At 35.3% G+C, this 25,761-nt stretch overlaps 1 protein-coding gene across 6 annotated transcripts; it reads right to left on the reverse strand.

The window, feature by feature from the left end:
- Window positions 1–1,719: 1,719 nt before the first annotated feature.
- Window positions 1,720–25,714, reverse strand: YTHDF3 (YTH N6-methyladenosine RNA binding protein 3). 6 transcript variants are annotated; one of them, XM_039335616.1, is made up of 7 exons: window positions 25,587–25,714; window positions 23,994–24,018; window positions 19,505–19,536; window positions 16,232–16,317; window positions 11,762–13,363; window positions 4,564–4,618; window positions 1,720–3,585 (listed from the first exon to the last, which is right to left on the reverse strand). In XM_039335616.1, coding segments are annotated over exons 3-7 (1,764 nt in total). In that variant the 5' UTR covers window positions 19,524–19,536; window positions 23,994–24,018; window positions 25,587–25,714; the 3' UTR covers window positions 1,720–3,583. The 6 variants fall into 6 exon arrangements, with proteins under 6 accessions (XP_039191550.1, XP_039191542.1, XP_039191569.1 ...); XM_039335608.1 differs by having other exon boundaries at window positions 25,366–25,641; XM_039335635.1 differs by lacking the exon at window positions 19,505–19,536 and having other exon boundaries at window positions 25,587–25,708.
- Window positions 25,715–25,761: the final 47 nt, after the last annotated feature.

Raw genomic sequence — 25,761 nt, forward strand, 5'->3', positions numbered from 1 at the left:
AACATTGTTCTTAGTTTGAAACTTAGTTTCCAACTTCCAAGATAAAAACAGAGGTATTCAGAATAGAACAGAAAAATCCCTAAAATGATTAGAATAAACCATTTCAAGCAATCATTGATACACCCTTAGTTGAGAATATTGGATAATTTTACATTAATTTGCACAATTCAAAACAATTATTATATTCATACTGTACAATTTTCTATTTTCAAGATTCAAGGATTTCAAGGAACACAAGAGTCTGCACTGATAATACACTACACTTGAAATATCAAGCAAGTGTCTGTAAATTAATAGCATATTTCAGTTGCATACAGATCATTGTAAAGTGCAGTAAAAATATTCTGCACAAAAAAGAGTTTGGTATGATAATCTTAATTAACTTCTAAGAACTAAGCTGTGATAAGCATTTGTAAGGGATTCAGATAAATAATACCTCAAAACTATCTTAGTGAAATCAATGGTGCAAGTTATCTATGTGTAATTTCCATTGATTTCAATAAATTTACTCTAAATATGATCCCATCAGATTCAACCCTATAAAATAGGTATGATTTTGTGTATGTTATTTAATTATGAATTAATGTAAACAACTAAGACAATTCCTTTTCCACTGAATCAATGGCTCAGCATATCACATTATTATGTAGTTTAGGACAATTTCAATTGTCCTATTTCAATTACTGTAAGTCTTTTAAAGCCACTGTGTTAACTACAAAGCAACAAAATGTTATTCTCCAAGACTATCCAAGATTATATCAGCTTATTCTGCAATGTTATTAAAATGAGAAAGAACAGCTATTTGTAGGAATAATATCAAGAGAAACACACAGGGATTGTTTTTCATACTAAAGCAGCAAGTATTATCTCTGTTCATATAATAAACTTTAACCACTGTTCCGTGAAAAATGTAGGCTTCACAATGTGAAGATAAAGTATGCCTGGGTTCACCAATTAATTTACACTATGGTTAAATATATTGTGTAAACTAGACCAGGGATCCCCAACCCCCCGGGCCGTGAACCGGAATCAGGCCACACACCTGGTGTGTGGAAAAATTTGTCTTCCACAAAACCAGTTCCCTGGTGCCAAAAAGGTTGGGACCACTGAACTAGACCACTGTATGCATCTAACGTATTTCTAATTAAATTATTCATTTTGAAATGCTTATCTAACAACTAAATTTCCTAAATATATTTATTAGAAGGAAGCAAGTCCCATAGAGTTCAAGTAATATAAATCCATGCATATAAAGGAAAGCCTTAGATACAATCCCATTGGAAGATGTCGTAGGAGCAATAAAATATTGTAGTTGTCATCAATGAAGCTATGGTGGAAGTTTTCTTCAGAATGGACCCATCTGGATTGTGACAAAGGAACTGTGATGTCAGGGGCACACTGGAAGAAGCTTTAGATTCTCCCATGTGATATAGTGTCCAATATATGCTATCCCGAGTGATTTTTATTTTTTCCTTAATTATCCCTTCTTTTTCCTTAATTACCCCTTTTACTAAATCCAGCAGAATCTTAGACAGCATTAAGTAGAAAAGAGCAAATTGGAATGACATGATTTCTCTTTCCCTTTCTTACATAAAATTCTTCTAAAAGTAAAGCTATTGACCCTGATGATACATTTAATATGTACAAGTAGTCCGCAACCTATAATTGGGACCAGAATTTCTGTTGCTAAACTAGAGAATTTAAGTGAGTTGTGCCTGATTTTTTTTTTTTTTTTTTTTTTTTTTTTTGATCTTTTGGCCACACCAAAGTTAAGGGAATCATGCAGTAGTCAAGACATTATGCTAATTTCATTTCTTCCATTGACTTGGCTGAAGGTTGGTCAGAAGGTCGCAAATGATGGTTGCATGACCTCAAGACAGCACAACTGTTGGCAACTGCCTGCTAGTAGTTGCCAATACCCAAATTTTGATGTGATGGTGAGGATGCTGCAATGGCTGTAAGTGAAGACTGGTTATAAGTCACTTTTTTCACTGCTGTTTTAACTTCAAACAGTGCTAAACAAATGGCTGTAAGCTGAGGATTACCTGTACAAGGCTGTTTTCAAGCATAATGGCAAAATAAAGCCTTTTTAATCAAAACTGCTATCTACCCAATTTTTATATATATGCATGGTACAAAAATAACATTTCAATGTAATTCTAACCACCACAGCAAGTTTTAAAACTAATGAAGAGTTCCCAAAATTATGTAAACATTTATGATTTACAGTTAAGAATTCCCAAATAGGTTTTTAAAGATGTTTTTGTACCTGTTTTGCCCATCACTGTTCTAAAAGAATAACATAGCTTGATGCCACTGTGCAGCTGTTTTTATATAAATATAGCTATTATGCTTTCAAACAGTACTATTTACATTGATGCACAAGTAAAGTTTTCAAATAATTTTTAAAAAGTAGCATAGAAAATATTCAGGTGATTATGATTCCTAGGCTTTTATTATATAGTACTAATAAGTAACATGTAAACACAGCCATGAGAGCATACAAACTGAAACCATGAATAAACGTTTTATTTCCCAAAGTATTTTGAACTGAAAAATAGCAGACTATTATATTCAGAATTGGGAACAAACAAAATCTGAGAAACTGAATATATGCTTGCTAAAACAAGAATAAAGTTTATTTAGCTAGTGAATCACTTTGAGGAATAAATTTTCACTTCCATGATAGCAATCTTTTCAGGTTTGCAAACACCCAGAAATAGGAATTAAAGATTTTAAGTGTTGTTATAAAGTCATAAAAAGTCTGATTTAGACTGAGGTACATGTACTCAAAATTGAGTTTGAGTGTAGCAAACAAACATTTCCTCAGACAAACACACTTCTTCTGGTATACATATTACGGGGGGGGGGGGGGAAGAAATGTGCATTAACTGGTGCGGCCCACCAAGCTGCATATATTAATATTCTCTACACCAAACAGTTTGAAACAAAGGAAATGACATTCTAATATAATTTCATGTTATAATTCTTTTGGCTAAACTGTAGCTCAAAGTTGCTTTGCCATATTAAAAGTTTACTACAATAATTTTCACATGAACATTTAGACTTGAATTTTACTCCAGGACTAAATATGGCATGATTTTGCTTGAAATTCTGCTGAATAGCTAAAAAAACTGACAATTAAAAAACTACATCAAAGAAAAATAAATTGAAGCAATGTGAATCTCACATCATTGAACCACTTATGATGGTTAATTGTTAGTATTTAACAAATTCAAAGAGTTAATGAATCCTTGCATTCGTTCCATCTCCTGTGCCTTAGCTAGGATGCATAATTACAAAAGACAGCAGATACTGGTAAAAGCTTCAGGACAGAAAGTGCTTGACGAAGTTACAGTTCTCAAGTGTGTTTGGTGAGAGAGTATAAGGGCAGATGCACTGATGAGAACCATTACAAGAAGAGTCAATTTTGTGTTAAAGTGTTCAAAGATGTCACCTTAAGCAGGACCAAAGCTTTAATAACGTCTTCTTAGACATATTAGGCATTTCCAGAGTCTACATCATTAGTGTTGTAATTCTAGCAGGATCGTCTCCATATAGTTATTGTTTGTTTCTATTCCTCTCCTGCAGGACAGAAAAAAAAGGAAAATTATTAAAGCAGTCATAAAATACTTAAGTTCTATGCAGTGGAGCACACCACCAACTCTTCAATTATAAGTGATTCATAAAAGCAAACTGTAAGCTTTATAAAAATATGAAAGCAATTACTTTGGTAAAAAAAATCATTTTTCAATCCTGTAGTTTGAACTTATGTTAGTTGTTTAGAAAATTCCATACAAGAGTTTAAGAAAAATAAGCATGCCATAGTATTTTATTAAAGCCATAAACCACACTTCCATTTTATATCACTTTAATTTTCTGTATAGGCCTAAGACCATGATAGTATTCATTATTATATTATCAAATTAGGGCCATGAGTCATAGTATGAATAAAATATTTATCCCTACTCTCTTTCAAGTTAAACAGAACATCAGAGTACAGGGCAAAACCCTTTGCTATAACCATTAACTTTTTTAATATGAATCCTTAAAATAACAAAATCATCTTAATTATGTTGAAAACATGTTAACAGTCTAATTCTTTTGGGGTGAAGGGGTCTTTTAAATTCAGACATTTTTTTTCATATAACACAATAGCTGAACCAATCCAATATAAGGTTGCATGTTTTGATCAAGGGTACTTCTCTTCATAATACTGCACATGTTAAGAGTCTACTCTAAAGTAGACTCTGTCCTTGATCAGGTCATGTGGAAGTTACTGCGGCTGGATCCAGTTTGGCTATCTGAGGCAAGTTTGAGTCCATTGGGCCTGAGGAAATGGACACAGTCCTTGGGAGTTATTATGCAGCACTTCTGTGTTAGTTCCATGTATCTCCTGGCTGGTTAAAACCTCCAGGGAAAGGATACGTGGTTGGGGTCTGGCAATAGTTAATTTCTCTCTGAGGGAGGTGGGTAGTTCTGCTGTCTCAAGGGACCATCGCTAAACCCAACCGCAGCAAGATTATTGTATACACAAAGATGGAAAGATCTGGCAATACCTACAGTTGAGGAGTGGTAGGCGAAGATGATAAAAACTTGTTGAGATGGCCAAATTGACCTGTTTGATTAGAGAAAAGATAATACCTATATTTATTGCAGATTGAAAATCCCTTATGGATTTTTGTGTCAAACAGAAAAAAAAATATCTCTGTTTTTGACCATTAGAATAAATTATAGAAAGAAGAGACGCACAATGTAAATTTAGAAAAGAGGTAAATCTACAATTGTACTTATAACTGCTTTAAAGAAAATAGAAAACCACTACTTTATATCTTTTTTTTTACTTTTTTAATTTTCTTCTTTCTTTTTGCATGTTAGCTTTTTTATTCTTTTTTTCTTATTCTGTTTTAGTTTGTATTAATTTTTACTCAATAAAGTATTAGAAGATAGGGTACATCACTAAACCCCACCATTCCGAATAATTTTTGTCCAGTTTTCATATTTCCCTTTCTAAGGAAGGTTGTAGAGAAAGTGGTTGGTTGCGTTGGTAATTCAGAGGAGATGGGAGATGTTGGTTCTCTTCCTTCCTCCAGGGTCAGTCTCAGTTGATATTGGCAGGAGGAAGAGATCCAGTGGTGGGGGCACCTCCTTTGTGGAGCACCTCAGGGATCGGATATCATCTCTCTTCTCTTGATTAACGTATGTGAAATTGGATGTCATCTGACAGTTTGGGGTGAGCTTTATATTTCTACCCAAGGATGCCTAAGTAATGTCCTGGAGGTTCTGTTTCAGGGCCTGGAGGATGTGGTGATCTGGATTGGCACAAAAGCCTTTAGCTCAACTCAAGCAAGACTCAGTGGCTCTGATATTTTGGATCTCCTAGTTTGTGAGTCCTTCCATCATTGGTTCTGTGCCAACTGGGGGTTCTCCTGGATTCACAGTTCCTTCTTGAAAAATAATAGAAAGCCATGGTTAAGAGGGCCTCTGCACAGCTTATGGCTCATTATTAGTTGCACACATTCCTGCACCAGAAGGGTGTCTGCCCATGGTCACTCATGTTCTTTTGACCTCCAGATTGGACTACTCCGATGTTACTCTACCCTTGAAGAATATTTGGAAGATTCAACTGGTGCAAAATGCAGTATCACAGGAAGTTACTAGTGTCAGTTACTTGGCACATATGACAAGTGGCACATGTGACAAGTGGCATTCTGTAAACTGCATCAGCTTCCAATGTGCTTCCGCAATTCCTGCAATTCAAGGTTCTGGTTATCACCTTTAAAGCTCTTTGTGCCCCAATTGTTTCTATTGGTTCTGTCTGAAGGCATGCTCAGGATACTGTCACCTAGGTGGGACCCAGAAGGAGAACATTTTCTGTTGTGGCACTTGCCCTTTGGGATATCATTCCCTCTAAGATTAGACTGTCCCTGTTGGCTTTTTGTAAGGCTTTAATATATTGGATTTGTGCCTGAAACCTGGGTTTCTGGGCATGGGTTAGAGCCTATATCCTGGCCTTAATGATAATAAGTTAAAGCATGCCTGATTGCTGTGTGTTAATATATAGTTTGTATTTTTGTTTATTTTATTGTAAGATATTGAGATGAGTAATTATATAAATGACTAAACAAATAAATAAATAAAACCCCATTCCCAAATAAAGCTATTCAGCAAGTTAGAGGGGACCCGGATCCATTCTGTGGTAAATAGAATTAGTCTGTTAGATACAATTCCAAATTTTTCATTTGCAAAGTTGATGGGAAAACTTCCAGAGATAAGCTTTAGGATTCCCTCGGTGATAAAGTCTTGAAGTTTTTCTGTGTTTCCTGTAGATATTGAATATCTTACAACATAATTCATAATATGAAGCACTGACAGAGCTTTTTATAACTTTTTATAATTTTTTTTGAGGAGGAAAAAACCCTTCAATAGTAAATTCTACCATGATACACGCTGCAAAAATACAACAGGGAAACAATATGTTATCCTGTGAATATCTAATTCTATATTCTGCTTAAATAGAGTTTTTTATAACTTTTTATAATTATTTTTGAGGAGGAAAAAACCCTTCAAGAGAAATTCTACCATGATACACGCTGCAAAAATACAACAGGGAAACAATATGCTATCCTGTGAATATCTAATTCTATATTCTGCTTAAATTTACAGTCTGTTATATGAAACATGGTTACAGGATGTCAAATAAAAATCAGTATTTTCATATGGACGTTCACATAGTGCAATCTGTTGTGCATTTATAATTTCAGTAGATTAGCCTAACTTTATTGCATAATTTACTCATATTGAACAAAACTTAGTCAATACATGATTTTTAGTAAAACTGCCTAGATTGCAACTGTTAACCAAGTATTTTATTAAGCATTTTTCAATCATGAATAAGGGTTTCTTTCAATTATGTATATAAGACACAGTTAATTTTTTACTCAGCAACATAGATATAGATGATACCAAATATTATATTTTCCTATACAGCAATTTAAAAGCTTAAAGATGTATGTTTTAATAGATTGATATTCAAAAAGTGGCATTCTACAAAAAAGCTTCTCATTCCAAAGGACCATTTGTGAGTTAGCAAAACAATGGGAAAAAGCAAGTTCCATCTCAACCACATATTCAGAAAAACTATTTGTACAAGGTTTCTTTTCAAGACCTATTTTATTTTCTCAAAGCCCTGAATTCTTATTTTCATTATGCATCAAAATTATTCAGAGCACTTATCTGCAAACTGAAATACCTCTTAGTTGGAAGGCAAAATAACCAAAGATCCTCCTTCCCCTGTAGCCTCCCAAAATCTGGAAATGCAGGGATCATCTATGAAAATAAGGTACCGTAAATGCTGGCGTACAAGGCGACCCGGCGTATAAGATGACCCCCGTCTTTATAGCTGGGCCGCATTCCTAGAACGTCGTCTTATACGCCGGAAACTACCAGTATTTCCGGCGTATAAGACGACTCGGCGTATAAGACGACCCCCGTCTTTGGCGCCGATTTCAGCGCTCGCGGAAGTTGCCTTATACGCCGGCATTTACGGTACATGGAGAAGAAGGAATCCACGAAAATAATCAATGATCTATCCCTTATTTACAATGAGGAATTTCCTCTACCAGTACAAGGACACCTTTAATTCTGGATTCAGTCTTTTTTTATTCACAGCACAGCATTTAGCACAACCAACTGCACAAAGTTCTGCTTCTGCTACCAATAAACCAGACTGGTCAGTTTTTAAGAAACAAATATATGATGACATGATTGGTTTGGTCTTCAATAATTAAATATTTGGCTTAACAAATGTAACACAGTATATTCCACCTAATGCATATGGAAAGCATCTAAAAAATAACAATTTAATTAGAAGATTTTAGTTCAAACTTTTATTAGGCTGTTCTAAAAATTGGGAAAATTAAGCTAAGTATTATTATTACTTCATATTGTTAATTCATTTAGAATATTAATAAGAATCCCAATTTAACACTGTTTGGCTTTTACAATGATGATCTGCAATCACCAACGTCCATGAGGAGAGTATATCAAAAAAGGCATAATAGCAGTTGCAGCAGGATGATTGAAGCCCCTCTCCCTTTATCATGCATGCAATGCTGTCACACATACAAAAGAGGCAGAGCATTGATCACATTGCTACTACCGGTAGTATCATCTTGCCTATCTTGACCTCCCTCACTTCCCCCGTGGATACTGGTCTTCTCTAAAATAATTCCAGTTAATAACCATCAGTTTGTGAATAGCTTCTATCAATCCTTCCACTGACAAATATAATTGCAAAGCAATATAGTTTATTCAGAATTTCCACTTGCTATGATTATTTTTAACTAAGGAATTAAGTTACTTATCTTTTAAATTATATCTAGTTTAAGAAAATATTCAGCTCTAATATCTTTCAGGTGTGTTTGATGGTTCACATTTCCTTTCTAAATGACCAAAATCATGGCTAACTGAAATTTGTGATACATTATTCTGGTTAAGTACTTATCTATTATTTCCATACTTAAAAGCTTATTTTATCATTTAATGAATACAATATTTCTCAACAGGTTAGCTTATTATTAAATGTTATTTTTCAGTAGTAAATGGACTTACAGTAGCTAAAGCATTATGCATTGTCAGCAATTTCTCTGTTACTGATATTCTAATATTTTTCCAAGCTTTTAAACGAGTATCAATTGAAAAAATATGAAGTTTGGCAAGGAGATTCAAGTCCTGTCTGGGGCTTATATTCAATTTTTTTTTTTCAAAATTCCTAATGGACAACAACCCTTTATTCACCTTTCTATTGCAAAAAGCAATAGAGAAGTTTCTTGTTATACATTATCCTATAATGGTTACATTATGTAATAAGAATCAGCACTGGGTTGGATTTAATTAAGCACATACAATATAAGCTTTGGTTTATCACACTAAGAGACATTTTATAAGGAATATTTCACAATATAGCAATTAACATAAAAGTGCAAACATTAAACTATATTTTCAAGATTCTATTACACTACTTTATATATACATAATGTAATAGTAGTCTAATATTTTAAAATATACATATTTAGTAGATAGATGGTTTATTTCTTATTCATTTTATTTACATGTTATCCATTCTCAAAGGCTCCAGGTGGTTAAAAATAACTCTGAAACACATTTAAAAATATAAAGGCAAAAAGATAAAATCTCAAAAATAAAAATTTCATACATCCATGAATCCCACTTTCAATTACAGTATACCCTCCTCTTGTGCAAAGTGGAACAGGTAGATCTTTACAATTTTCTAAAGCCTCAAAGCAACAAAACTGGTGTTATTTGCTGTTGGGAAGGAGTTCCAAAGCATGGGATAGGATAGGCTATTCAAGATACCCATTTCCAAGACTCCGTCAGGTGACAATCTCATAGGAATGAGCTCCACCTCACAGGAAGACTTTATTCTTGAAGAGGCTTCAGAACAAGCAAGCATACCCCCCATTGTTGTACGATTTTCAGAGGCTCCAGAGCCTGCTGGTCACTGGGCCCCGGGAGAGGCTGCTCAGTGTGCACACGTGTGCATGCGCATGCACCCACTCACGGTAGCGCCGTGGCGCACGAAAATGGGCTGCTACTGCATTGTGGGGTGCAAAAATGGGACACCACCATGAGATGCTGTTGCACCATGGGACACCACCACGCTGCACGCACAAAAATAGACAGCGCTGTGACGCACAAGAACGGGGCAGGGCCAGTGAGTATGCTTCCCCCTCCCTTTCCCTCCAGTCCACCAACCAAGAACGGCAACTTTCAGAGGATCTAGAAGCCACATGATAGCATGCCCCATTCCCACATAGCTTCTGCAGCAACTGAAAATTGCACAAGAAGTGGGTGTGTTCCAAATACTGCAGAGACTTCACAAGGATGCAGCGGACTGCCACATGGCCTCTGGACCAAATTCTGGTCTCAATTGTAAATAGAGGAGTACCTGTACATCAGGAACCAACTGGCAACCAATATAGTTCCTGAAGCAGGTGTTATCCAAGTATACCAGCATATGCCATCACTGCTGGACCACCATACAGTATTCTGTATTAACTGTTGCCTCTGAATGCTCTGCAACAGTAGTCTATTTAGAGTTGTCACAATAATCTAGGAGAAATTGATTAGAGCATAAGTGCCTGTAAGTAGGACTTCTCAGTTTAGGAATTGTTGCAATCGGTACAGAATATTTAAAAGTCCTGCTAGTCACCATTGCTACTTGCTCTTCAAGCAAGAATTGTGAAGCTAAGAGAACTCCAAAGTTCAAGGAGGACTCAGAGGATTGCACTCACTCTAAAATCCATCATCAGCAAGCATATCCAATGCAATTTACTTATTAAATCACAAACTGAACCCTGACTACCAAGATATAAATAAGCTACTTTCTCTAGGAGAAATTGTAAGATCACCATTTTTTTTCTAGGGCAAACAGGTATAGAGTTGGACTGAGCCAAGGTTTCCTGAACAGGAAATATGCTACAACCATCTCCAGAAACTACTAATCACTGCCAGATCCAGTCTTCTGCCATTTCACAGGAAGTCTTAGCCACAGTAGAAGGGTTCTAACTGAAAAGTGATGGAAACAACACTGTACAGGATCCACTTTCTCAGACACATAAACTCAAAATTATCCCAGATTATTTCCCAAGAAAAGACTTCAATCACCTCTATTGCCTGTATGCACCAGAAATCTAGCTTCTCTCAAATCTGAGCAATTTTGTCCATAAAAGCTGCAAAAAATTTTTAATAACCTTTCAAATGGTCTTGGCTTACTGTCAAATAAATGAATTACAGAAGTTCAGTCTTTTTTAAAACAAAAAAAAATGAACTGTTTTTGTCTCCACAAAGACAAGTTATTTCGATAATAAGTCATGTGTCTGAAGCAACATCCTTACTTGCAAGATAATCCAAGGAAGAACAAGTTAAATTCGGATGGCTAAGAGGCTTTAGATCCAAATCAGAAGGCTTTTATTGCTTTATCCAGTTTGATTCCTTTAGCCTTCTCAGAACAATCCAAGAATGGAAAAACACAAGGTAGAGAACAGTTTTCTAACAAACACTGCCTCTAACAGGTGTATGATTTCACCAGAACTTTCTTTCCAATTGCAAAACTAAATCAAGATTTTGTGTAATTCAAGACATTTAAGGGATGAAAATGGGTGCCTTAAGCATCTCAAAACTATTGATTCCTTACTTTTTGCTGAATTCTGCTAGCGTGAATTCAGACTCTATTAATTACTTTAGCTGACCTGTAGATTGTCCATTCCTGGTCTGCAATGAATTTGTATACAATGCTTTTGAGGGAGATGCAAAGGGAATAGTTCAAAAACTATTTTATTGATTTTGTTGATAAATTTGTATTTTGTATTATTTTTTAACCAGCAATAGTGCTGGTAAAGGAATTTCTTTTTTGTACACCCCAGTGTCTATTACAACTTAAATACTTTACATTAACACACAGAACCTCAATACTACAACTAAAAGGAAATTAAAGGACAATTATAATTACTATTAAATATTTGGCCTTGCAGTTTATTAGTACAGATCTAAAATAAAATTAGGATATTTAAATTTTAATGCAGACAGTAACAAAACATATTACCCAGAATATTTGATAACTACCACCTAAATCTGTTAAGATGGTATTAAATATCAATTTCTATTAGTTAAGATCAGAAGCAACTCCATTTTTAATAATCAAGCTTCCAATCCAGGAAAAAGTAGTATGATCTCTTACCCTACGCATGGCTTCCTCCTCCTCTTGACGCTTTTCATAATGTGCAAAGTCATCAAAGATTGAGGTGGTATGCTTGAAAGTAGCAATTATTTTAAGCACTTGCTTGGCTTTTTCTAGGGGTACTTCTTGAGTGTCCCTTGAATTGGTAACTGGTTTGTTGTCATTATTTTCCAAGCGAATGTGCCGCAGCTGGTTGTTTGGAACGTCTTTAACAAAGATCCATTTAACATCAAACTTCCCCTTCCATTTATCCTGAGACCAGACTCCAGCATATGCATTGTAGTCCACCACCGACTTCATCTCAGCCACTCCACAGAAGTGTCCACTGCCATTCACACTGAAAAGTAAATAGAGTGGGCCTTTTCCATTCAGTGAACGATACGCAGCATCCAAGCGCTTATTACCATGTTCAGTACTACACCAGATAGAATATTTAATGGAACGATGTATATCATCCTCTGAATAACTTTTTATTATAAACACACGACCATTCTTCAGGTTCCAGTCAAAGTCTTTGGGATTATAGTTGTTTATGGCCTTTAATTTCTCCAAAACTGGGTGTACTTCCACACCAGATGGTGAAGAGCTAACTGGTATAACACCTATACCATAGTTTTCATTGCCAGCTCCATTGCTCTGATTGAAGCCTACACCTCTATTGCGAGGAGCCACCCAGCGATTTTGCAGCTGTTGCTGTTGCTGCTGCTGCAACTGATGAGGCTGAGCCTGTTGCTGAGGTCCTTGAGGCTGTTGTGACTGTGGCGGTGGCTGCTGCTGCTGAGGCAGCTGGCTTTGCACCATAGGAGGTGGCTGAATTAAAGGCTGAGGCTGTTGAATTATAGTCTGAGGAGGCAGCATTGGTTGGGTTGGAGGAGCTTTTACCACCGACCCTTTTTCATCCCAAGTGCCAATATTCATGTTGTGTTTTATAGGTGGTGGCGGTATTGCAGGGCCCCCAATTCCCACATTACCTTTAGGTTTAAGTTTTGGCTGAGGCTTAGCAGGCTTTCTTGCAATGGCAGCCCATGAGGTTGGTTTAGGTGCTGAACTGCTGACTGCAGGCACATTATTCGCTGCAATGCTTGTCATACCTGTACTGGTTAGAGCTGATCCAACTGTTTTTGTTACAGCAACTGTCATTTCACCACCAATTTTCAATCCAGTCATACCTTGCTCAATGCTGCTAATTCCAGGTACCTTGCTCAAAGTATCATTGCCAAATCCAGCCTGTCCATCGGCTATAGCTCTACCGAGAGAGCTGGGTGGGTAGCCATAGCTGCTGCTATAAGCAGAGCTTTGGGTTGATTGCCCCTGAGATCCACTTGTCCCCCATGTAGAGAAATCTGCATTCCCAGGAAAAAAATTAAATCCATGCTGACCAAGAAACGGAGGAGTATTCCCTAAAGCCCCAGGTTGACTGAATACACCATCAGGGATATAGTGGTGTTCACCATTGCTCATCTGTCCATAAGTTGTCAAGTATGGCATTGGAGGATCTCCAGCTGTGGACCATGCTGCTTCACCCAAAGAGTATGGAAAACCAATGGAGGGAGCATAATAACTAGGCATATATGGGTCTGACATTGGTGGATAGCTATTACTCTGCAGATGAAGAAAAATAATAATCAAACTTTAATGCTACATTTATAATGTTTATCTCTTACTAATCTAAATTTAAGAATATTTAATACTGTTGATGTCCCAAAACTTAAATATAGAAAAATATTTTCACATTAAAAAACTGGATAAAAGCCCTAAAAGCCAAATAAATAATAGTGATTAATATAATTAATATGAATAGTTTAAAACTGCTCCATAATGGTACAATTTTAATTACACTGGTATGGCTTTCTAAAGAAAGAACTTGCACATCTTCTGGCACTGATGAACCTCCAATCATGTAAGAATATTCCCGATGCCATTTTATTTTATTCCTTATAATTGGGCTCCTGCCTTCTGCCTGTGGTTGTCTTCATCTTAAATCAGGCTATACAAAACAAGAGTTTTTTTAATCAAATATGAACTTCAGTATCTTTAGTGTGTTAGAATTTACTGTGTCTCCTGTCAAGATGCTACTAAATTCACTATGGAAAGACAGCAATAAGAAATCAAGCTATTGAACACATTTATTCCTTACTCACGAGGAGGAACATAATTTGAGACTCCAGGAACATACATTACTAAGTAGGACAGGACTTTTTGCAAGCTTAATTGACCCACAAACTTCCAAATTTATATATCTTGTTCTGTTCATTCAACCTAAATTTTTTATTGTATAATGGCACAAAAAATAAAACAGGCACAATAGTTTATTGTACCTGTTTTATTTTCAATATTTATAAGCTTATAAGGAAAACAAAATGGGAAAAATAGTATTTGTGTTAAGCAAAGACTTTTTTGAACCCTTACATTGCAGGGATTTGCATAAACTAAAAATTTGTTTCAAACATTACCTAAATATAAATAATTAATCATCTCACCAACACACAACTAGCTAGCTAGCTTAGAATGGAAAAGGGAGGACAATTTCAGGCCTAGAATATTCTTGTTTGATTGGTAATGATATGTAAAGCCATTTTATTGCACCACTCAGACGCTATGTTGAAAAACCGTCATACTGAATTTATTTATCTTGGTTTCCAGTGCAAATATGACTTTCAAATCAACTACTCCTTACACAGAAATACACATACATACATCAAAACTCAACATTGTATTTTAACATTTCAACATTTTCCAACTTCTTAACTATGACTTTCATCAGGAAAACATTAAGCCAAAATTTAATCACAGGCAACAATACATGTACAGTTCCCAACAATGTCTGAAATGCTTTATACCAAACCCTTGTGAGACATCACATTGCTGCACAAGATTCCAGATATGATTTCCAGCAACTTTTAAAAATGGAGGAGGGGAGGGGAACTTAGTTGAATAGAACAATAATACAACAACACTGAAAAATAGCTTTACAACTCAATACAGCAGCATTTCTGTGGCCATGTATCACCATTTGGGTTCTTTTCAACCAGTGGCTGTTTATCACCATTGCAGCAATTATGTGATCACCATTTGTGTGCTTTATAGCTGGCTTCTGACAACCAGAGTCAAGAGAGAAGCTGGCAGTAAAATTGCAAGACATGGTCATGTGATGTCTCACTGAATGACCATATCACTTAGCAACAAATCTCAAATGTAAGGACTACCAGTATTACTGCTATCATGCGGTAAGTCCTGATTAAATAGGGCACAAAAAGTAATGACAGAAAACTTGGCTGCAACTGAAAGAATACCCACACATCTATTGGCAGATGAAAATTCTAATTCTGTTTGTCAGAATTATTTAAATTTCCTATGTGTATTAAATAACATTTAAATTGACACTTGTTTAATGTCAAAAGTCAAACATTTATAGTTGTAAACATATTGCTTGCTATGATGCTCAACTAGCAATAATAAGCAATCAAACTACACCCCAAGCTGGAAGCTGCAGAAAGCAATGGAGACAATCATAGCAATGGTGTGTCAGTCACAATTACCTAGGTAGTTGCAAAGCCACTCAGGTGCAAAACTAGGTGGTCGAGACATCCAGAGGATAATGCCACCAAATTCCCTACCGTACCCATGTATTTTTGCTCCTACTCTGCCTTAGGCAAATCTGGATGAAAAAATATGCCCCATTTATTCAGGACTTACCGCATGAGAGCAGTAATACTGGTAGTCCTTACATTTGAGATTCGTTGCTAAGTGATATGGTTCCCTGACTTCTGCCATACTTAAATATCCAGAACCTCAGTGGAAGCTAATTAAGAATTTTTCAGGGGGAAAAAGACTTAAATTCTTTGCAGCTGTCTGAGAAAAAAAAATCTATATCAGACAAACTTCTAGAATAATAGGGTTGAGCCAAACAGAGATACATATGCAAGTCCTGGTGATTATCCTTAACTTTGCCTATGGCCTTTGTTAAATAGCCACCATTGCAGAGCAAGAAGAAAATAACAGAAACCCCCCATGAGATTAATTAAGACTAGCTAGACAGCTCTAGTTAATAATTCAGGCAAAGATTAACCAAGGATTCAAACTTTCCCCCATTGTTTTTATTTTTTATTTAAAAAAATCCAATTTAACTATGCTCTTTGAAAATAGAATGTATAACTTTAAAAATTGATCTTCTGTTTAGAGTATTAAATGAATGAAAATAACCACAAGAAATGTATATTAACTAAGCTTGTTTTCCATCCATATTCACTGCAAGGTGAACATCCTTGGTATTTACATCCTAAGCAAAAGAATTTAAGGAAAAATAAAGTTTTGGAACACTGACATGTTCCAAAGGCAGCATGTTTTATTAGTAAATGGGATATGAAATCTTTGAAAGGTTGTTTTTATTGTTATTAGATAATGAAAGCTATCTATTTTATTACTTATTACAAAGTACCAAGAATATGTAATAGTTTTGTAAATACTTGCCTGATTTGTCTGGCTACTCAGATATGGCTCAAAATCATCATCATTTACTGCATCCTTTTGATGAATTGAACCGTTTTGCACTGAAACTGAAATGCAACTAAAATTAGAAATAACATAAAACAGTTGTGCACGACTCTGAACATATAATGGAAATCATAACATTTTAAGTTAAATCAGAATAGGCAACATGCATATATCATGGAATCCTTAAATCAAAAAGCCGCAAAAGGGTTGGCACTCTGTATTTATATAATCATTCAGAAAAGAGACAAAAATGGAAAATATTATATAACTAGAAGGTGAAGAGTGAGCTTTATGCTTTCTATGGCCACAGAATATAAAGCAAGATAAAAAAGGTAAGTCTGAAATATTATTTGTAAGAAGGCCCTAATGAAAACAAACTAATTTGGAGCTTTGTGCATCAGAACAAGAGAACTTCAATGGATTCATATAGAACTGATCTGGTCTTTAACTAAACACTGTTTAGTGTTATATAGCACCTTAGATGTATACTAAGTTATCTAATAACCTTGAATAGTATAGCATGACAATAATTATTTTCCATTAAGTTCATGAGAGAATAAGTTCATCACTGAAACAGATGAATGATTTACTGATTTAATGAATTTTTCTATACTGAAATAGATTGAATAACAGCAAAAAGCACAGATTTGCTGTTAAAATTCTCTTTCTAATAGTGACATCCCAACATATATCTATAATAACTTTATTTCAAAAATATTTGTATCAAAGATTCTTTCTACTTGCTTTATACATAAAGAAACTCAGACTCAATCCCACAATCACTATGTAAACTTAGTAAAAATTCCTGAATGAAATTCAGTGATATAATATTGACTTAGATGGACAAATGGCCAGATCTCCTATATATTACTTCAAATGTAGCTTTTCAACTAGATTTCAGGTATATGATAAAAACTGAATGTTTTAAAAAGCCAATACCAATGAATTTCAGCCAACAAAAACTGTAATATAAAACATGGCTTTAATAATCTGCCTGTGTATTGCTCCATGGCTGTCTGTTCACTACAAAGACACCACAATGCATAAGCAAGAATTTCAAAACAGATATACAGTATATTCTCAAGATTTCCAAGTGTTCTATTTGGTTTCTACTTCTATCAACAAGCAGTAACAAATTTTTTAAGTGAGATTACAGTGGATGCACACTATATAGCAATGTGCCAAATCCTTATATAAAAGTTAGAACATTTTAATTCCAATCTTAAAATTAAATGAAAAAATAAATGTTTTCAAAAGGTAGTTTCTTATAAGGAATTACTTAGTTTGGTTGGGCAAGATTGGCAATTAAAGTCATTGACTGAGTTGAAGCAAGAAAATATTGTACACTCTTGGTTTCATTATAATCAATTGTTAGTGAGGTGGAGTTTAGATCAAAAGGTTGGTATCACTTTAGAGGATGTGAATTTGGTAAAACAGATTAAGGTCAAATTCATATAAAAAGAATTTATAATGTTTTAATAGAATTGGATTCTGAAACAGAATTAGTTAAAGACTGTATGATTAAATGGGCGCAAAATATTCAAGAACCGATTTTATTGGATACATGGGAGACAATTTGGGTTAGAAATGTAAAATTTACTCAGGCGCAAAATTTAAGAGAAAATTTTTATAAAATGTTTTATGGATGGCATTTGGATCCCCAAAAGTTGTCCCGCGTGTATCCGAATTTACAGCCCAAATATTGGAGATGTAGAAATTTAGATGCAACTTATTTTCATATTTGGTGGACTTGTAGAGATATTAAAGCTTTTTGGATTAAGATTTGGTAGAATATTCAAAAGATTTTTAAGAGAAAGATAAAGTTTACTCCGCAATTGTTTTTGTTGGGTATTATTGTAGATTTTGATGTTAAAGAAACTAATTTGATGTTGAATCTTATAACAGCTGCAAGATTATTGGTGGGGCAATATTGGAAGAAAAACTTATTGCCTACTTTGGAAGAATGGATATTTAAAGTGTCTAATTTAGCAGACATGGCGAAAATCTCCGCATATTTGAATGATCATTCACAAGAAAAATATATTATGGTTTGGAGAAGATGGATTGATTACATTCAGAAGAAATATGAGATTGAAAAGTATTATTTTGCTTTTGAGTAGATTCTAGATAATTATTATTAGTTTTAATTATTTTATTATTTTTGACTTAATTTGTTAATATTTGTTGGGAGAAGGAGTTAAAGTGTGTTATGGTTTTGATTGATAGTATAATTGATTAATGTTAGTTAAATTATGTTTGTTTATTTTATTTTTTATCCTGTAATCAGCTCTGGGAAGTGTGGGAGGGGGGAAGGGGGGTTTATATTGTAATAAATTTATAAAACTTTTAAATAATAAAAAAGGTAGTGTTTATATTGTGCATTCCTGATAACCAGAATGGATATTAAGGTTTACAATTTAACTTGCCAAACAACCACTCAACTGAGCATCAAGTTCACAGATTAGGTACTTCATTCCCATATTACAATGATTATGTTAACAGATTTATACTGTTTTAATATTCTATTGAAAGCAATCCAACATACCTCATTTTTTTATAAGCTTGCTGATCTGCAATAAAGTTACTCATCTATTTAATATATCTCACTATTATGTATTCTCTTCTATCACAAATAGCCAATTCTGGAGAAAAGAAAAATGTGCCTAAAATTTGGGTTGCAAAATAGGTATCAATACAGATATCAAGAGAATATCTGTAGCTCAGGGTTGAACTGCAGAGTCCTTAATGCTCTCTAATCTTGGTTGTTTGTTTGCAGATGTTTCATTACCTGACTAGGTAACACCATCAATGCCAATACCTAAAGCACTGATGGTATTACCTAACTGGGCAATGAAACATCTGCAAGCAAACAACTAAGCTCATATAGTGCCAAAGACTCCACAATAAGCTTTATTGCAGTCCTACATGAAAGTCAATCAGATTATCATTTTATTGGTTTCTTTAAAATTCTATTTCTAACATACTTTCAATTTTATCTTGTTTTCTTCATTAGTCTTTCTTTCTTGAATTCTTTCTACACACATTTTTGTAAACCACAGCCTAAAGGCGTTTTCTCTGCTAAAAACATAGAATCTTTTAACATGATTTACATCCCTTTGCACAACTGCTGTACTGAGGGGAAAAAAGAAATGGGCTTGTTAAAAACCACAAGCCAAAAATATAAGTCATATAATATCGCAAGTGCAAGTACTAATTTTAAAATTAATAATATTCAAAACAAGTACATACCAAAATTGGTACAATTCATTCTAATAGAATATCTGACAGAGTAAGCAAAAGAAAAAGATGTAAATGTGCGATACAATTTTTAGAGAAAGGCAAAATTCTCTACCAAGTATTTCAGAGAAAGACAACAGCACTTTATCCTGTGATTCACCTTACAGGAAATCAATTATGCCATAGAATAGGAACATATGCTACTAGCTCATAAGAACTAAAACATATTTTTAAAATATATCAAATAAAAGACAGATACATATCAGAACAAATTTTAAACAAAAGATATTACATGTCTGATTTTCTCCCTAACTGAAATTTAGCTGTTAAAAATCTAAATCACAAAGTAGAAAGCACAATTACTATTAATTCAATATAATATTCAGTGATAAAAATGAAGTATATATGTGAATGTATGTGTGTGGGTGTATTGTGTGTGTGTGTGTGTGTAGGTATAGATATATATATGTATACACACATACATACACACATTATATATATATATATATATATATATATATATATATATATATATATATATATATATGTATACTTAAGTATACTTAAGTATACTTATTGATCTGAATAAGTCTTACTTCTAAATAAAGAACACCTAATATATAAAACTTCAATAATATAAAGGTGTGGCATCTTGTTCCACTGACAGACATTTTGACAATCATCATGAAGTTCAGTCATAGCTACAGGTATTTAAAAGAATTACAAATATAAATAAATAGTGTATCCCTTAGTTCTTGATATTTCTTTCCAAAGTGTGTGTGTGTGTTTTCTGAGGTTTTCGCGGGTGTTTGTATGTAGGTCTTTGGTTATTCGGGTTTTCTCCCCCATAAAATTGGAAGTGTCTTGCCGACGTTTCGACAAAGTCTCATTTGTCATCTTCAGGCTGGTATTTTTGGCTTCGTGCTTCTAGGACCAATGTGTGATCGTAGCTGTTTCTTCCTTTTAACTGCCAGTGGGGGTATGAACTGATTGGGTGGGAGCTTGGCTGTGTTCTGATTGGGTGGAGGTGTGTTCTGATTGGTTAGGGCCTTCGCTGTGCTCTGATTGGATGGGGGTTGGCTGTGCTCTGATTGGATGAGGGAGTGTTCTGTTTGGGTGGGGGCTTTGTTGTGCTCAGGTTAGTCTGAGTTGCAGGGGGATTTGAGATGAACTGAGTTGCTGTTGTTTGGCTTCGCATTCATGGTCGTGCCTCATCTTCATGGTGGGTGTCAGTTTGCTTCATGTATGGATTGGAGGGGTTTAAAGTGGCTAATGATGCAGCTGTGGTCTGGCTTCTGGGTTTGTGGTCATGCCTCATCATCGGTGTGGCTTTGGGTTTGCTTTTTACATGGATGTGTGGTGGTGACATCCTGTGTGGTTTTCGTGAGTGTGGGTCTGGTGTCATTCCTTGTGTTAGGGACTCGTTTGTCAATAAGTGTGGGTTTCCAAATGGCTGGTAGGTGGAAGGTATCATCTCGTTTATTCATGCTGTGTGGGCGTTTTTCTATAACGATGGCTTCTCTGATTATTCTGTTATTAAAGTATTCAATTTTGGCGATAGTTCTGGTCTTTTTAAAGTCAATTTCATGTCCTGTGGCTTTAAGGTGTTGGACCAGGGAAGAAGTTGGTTCCTCTTTTTTGACTGAGTTCTTGTGTTCTTCAATGCGTGCACTTATTCTTCTGTTGGTTTGTCCGATGTATGTGGTGGGGAAAGCGGTGCATGGGATTTCATATACTCCTTGATTTTCTAACTCAATTTTGTCTTTGGGGTTTCTTAGGATGGTGGATATTTTTCTGTTTGTGCAGAATGCTGACTTGATGTCTCCTCCCATACATAAAAGGCACCACAGACAGAATCAGCAAGATCCTCCACAAACACAACAACACAACCACAAACCAGAAGCCAGACCACAGCTGCATCATTAGCCACTTTAAACCCCACCAATCCATACATGAAGCAAACTGACACCCACCATGAAGATGAGGCACGACCATGAAAGCGAAGCCAAACAGCAACGCAGCTCACCATCTCAAATCCCCCTACAACTCAGACTAACCAGAACACAACAAAGCCCCCACCCAAACAGAACACTCCACCAGCCAATCAGCGCACAGCCAACCCATCCAATCAGCGCACAGTGAAGGCCCTAACCAATCAGAACACACCTCCACCCAATCAGAACACAGCCAAGCTCCCACCCAATCAGTTCATACCCCCACTGGCAGTTAAAAGGAAGAAACAGCTACAATCACACATTGCTCCTAGAAGCATGAAGCCGAAAACACTAGCCTGAAGATGACAAATGAGACTTTGCTGAAACGTCGCCAAGACACTTCCAATTTTACGCGGGAGAAAACCTGAATAACCAAAGACCTACACACACACACACACACACATATATATATATTATACACACAGATACACAGACACAGACACAGACACAGACACACACACACACACACATATATATATATATATATATAAAATTTTGTTTGCTCCTTGGTTTATTAATATAATGTAATCAACCAGAGTTACTACAATAATTGAGGTGGCTTATAAACTGAATAAATCTTAAATAATTAGGTTTACTTCTATGAATAGTTTATTTTAAAAATTAAAACAATATGTTCTGTTCAATACAATATCAGAAAAAGACATTTTAGGATTTTATTGAGAATTCTAATGTAAGCAATCTGACATTGATTCTATAGATATATTTTTATCAATTATTAAATGTAATAATTATATAAAATATAATGAATCTAATTAACTCAATATAGTTAGGTCTTTTACTTGTAAATGGGCTGTACACATATGTTCAGAGCCATAATAATAAACTGTCAACATCTTGTCACCAACCATGATTGATTAAAACTAGATCACTAATTTATGATGGTATAAACTGTGTATATCTGTATTACTAACAGTATTTTAATTTCAGATCAATTACCATTATCTGAAAAGACAAAATATCTGTAGTTTAATGCATATCCAAAATATTCCCTAAGATACTATCAGCATATGTATCTTTTGCATAAATAGATAAATCTTCTAATTGTCTAATGTTTCATAACACTTTTAGGCATCACATCTTCCTTACTATTTGATGTTATTTATTTTGACAAAGTTTTTTTTACAGTTTTGTGATGTTTTTTAAATTATGTAAATTCTCTGGGAAATAATATTTAAAACAAGAAGTGTGGACTATAGGGCATTTATAGAAATTATTTCTCTGTACTTCTCAGATGTGGAAATGTTTAAACAATACATCTATATACCCTTTTGCTGAGAAACAAGCCAAACTGAGATGACTGAGTGTATTCCAGAAAAAAGGTATCACAATCATTTTCTCATTTCATCATTCAAATTTGAAAGTGTTTCATTGTGATGGATGCTATCAATTTTAAAATAGCTCTAAAGAATATTGGCAAACAAAGAACTGTAAGAAATGTCACGGATAACAAACCCCGTTGGAATTTACCATTTCAATGATGTGATCACTATAATACACAGTTTTGATTAACATAGCACTCTGTTAATATAATCTTAAATATTGATGCAAGGTTTTTTTAGCCTTGTACAGCTTCTTTTTTACCCACACAAGGCCAAATCCACGCACAGGCTTTAGTTACTGGAATTCAGGGATAAAAGTGACAGTGGTCATCCACAAACAAAAAGAACGAAAAATGGCTTATTTAAGAAACTATCAGAAAGCAAACTGACAACTGTACCAAATCACCAGTCTTTGAAATGCTATTTTTTAAAAATGGAAGTTTTTAACTAAGTTAGCTTAAAAATAGATTCAAACAGCTTTCCCATTCTCTTTTCTCCCTGAAATTACAAAAGTTCTAACATTGTTCCTCAAAAAACTCATCTTTAGATACATCTTGATCAATGTGAAATGCATGAAGAGATGCTGAAGCAAAATTATCCAAACCAAGCAGAAATCCAGCCTATGTATCCAGGCTATGTTTCCCACTTCTTTTGAAATTTAAAAATTCTACCTCAAATCTAAAAGCCTTCCTCCTAAGCTTTCAAGGAATGGAATGAAACAGGAACAAATTTTTTTTTATGAATTTCCTTAAATTAATTCATCTTAGCATTTAAGATAAACTTTTAGATGCTAAGATGAACTGCAAAAACATGTTATTATAACAAACCTAATTAAAGTTGAATGGTACTTGAGACACTTAATATCTGAACTAGAAAATCAATAAGCAAAATAAAATAATAAAAGAACCTACATCAGTTGATTAGTTCTATTTGTTCTGATGGCAGAAATAAAAAAAAATGTCAAAACATTCAGGTAATTCAAGTTTATTAGATATGCAAATACAAATGCAGAATTTCATTGGTGTAGCCTAATGAATCATTTACTATTATCAATAAAATTTGTCAAACAAATGAATATCCTCAATCCCTCCAGTCTTTTTTTTTCACATTAATGAAATAATTACACTCTGCTTAACTGGGATTGTAAGAATAGAAAAATCAACTTACCTTTATTTCCCTGTCCTTTAGGTCTCTGTTAGCAATGAAATAAAATAACAATAGATGAATTATATATAAATAAGTAATCTTATTTTAAAAATAGTAAATATTAAGACCTAAGCATCTAATGAATTCTAAACGGGTTAGTATCTCAAAATGATACATAACAATAGTTATATTTAAAACATAAAAGAAAAAATATACTATTAGCACCATAAGCAATAAGACATAAAAGTACTAGAACTTTTTACTTAAGTGCTAGATTTATCATTAAAACGTAGCTAAAAATTAAAATTCCACTGTGATAACATGATTATAAACATTATATTATTCCTGTTCTTCCCCTTTATCCCATTAGACTTAGTGACTTTAGAATTGTAATAATTTTCTTATGTTGTTGAAGCATAAAATCAATGAAGAAAAATCTACACTTGTCTAACTTTGGTTAATACTAAAGTATTTTCAAAACTGAAAATTCAAATCTGAGATTGTTAAATTATACTGACTCTGATGTGCCTGATTTTGGTGTTTATTAAATTTACTATTCACTACAGACCTCCACTATCAATTATTTTTTAAAAAGGTAGTGCATTCACAGAGGGAGAGAGAAGTTCATTAGATGGTTGCAAAGATCACAGTGGGAAAAACAGCCCAAGAATATAAAGATAAGGTGGTGGAAAAAAGCACACAACAATAAAAACAGCAAAACTAGGAAAGGAAAAAATAAGCAAACAAAAAACAGTGTATAAAAACATAGCACTGCCATATAATCTGCAAAAATAAAAATATCACCTTAAGGCAGTGTTTCTCAACCTTGACCATTTTAAGGCATGTGGACTTTAACTCCCAGAATTCCACAGCCAGTATTGCTGGCTGTGGAATTCTGGGAGTTGAAGTCCACATGCCTTAAAATGGTCAAGGTTGAGAAACACTGCCTTAAGGCGACAAAAGAGTAAGAAAAATAAATGGGGGGGCAGGGAGAAAAGAAAAGAAGCGCGGTAACAAAAGGCCAGCAGAAAATACTGAGTAATGGAGAACAAACGGCAACGACTATTGCGAATTCCTCAGAGCCACGTCCAACTACAGTCAGGGAGGGCAGAATATTTAGCCAGAGGCCATCCCGAAGAAGGAAAGTGCCGGAGCTCGTAGATTTTAGGAGACTTTTGCCTCCCATGAATACAAGCAATGGAATCGTTGAGCCTCAGCAGGAAGGCCCCAGGCCGAGCGGCCTCCAGGCCTGCAGAAGGGGCGGTCCTGGGAGCAGGGGAGGAGTCCCACGGTCTCGGATGTAGCGGGCTCGGATCCCCGCTATGACCAACGGAAGGAAGGCGGGACGAGGAATCCTCCACTCGGGAACCACAAAGCCGCGAGAAGGCGGTACCTGATCGACGCTGGTGGCTGACATTCTTCACGGGGAGCCGCAATCCCCCTCACCCCGCTCCGCTTGGGCCTCCTCCTTCTCTCCCTCAGGTCGTCGTGGTCGCTGTTTCCGCCTCCTCTACTCTCCCCTCCGCCGCTGGCTGATTGTCTCCGCTGCCCGGACCCTCCTGTCCTGGTCAGCGCCTCCCAAAGCCACCCGCCGGACGCAGCACGACTTCCCACCTCTACTCCGGGCTCCGGGCTTTCCCACAATGGCGGACGCGCTCCGGCTCCTACTTCCGCTCCGCGGCACCCTGACCTTCCGCTCTTCCCCCTCTGCTGACGACGTCGCCACTGACCTTTCCCTTTCCTTTTCCGCTTCAAGTCACGTGGAAAAAAGTAACAGGGAGCAATCTTC

This window comes from Crotalus tigris, unplaced genomic scaffold, assembly GCF_016545835.1.
Source record: "Crotalus tigris isolate CLP2741 ecotype Arizona unplaced genomic scaffold, ASM1654583v1 scf7180000017546.9332058, whole genome shotgun sequence".
Classification (NCBI taxonomy): domain Eukaryota; kingdom Metazoa; phylum Chordata; class Lepidosauria; order Squamata; family Viperidae; genus Crotalus; species Crotalus tigris.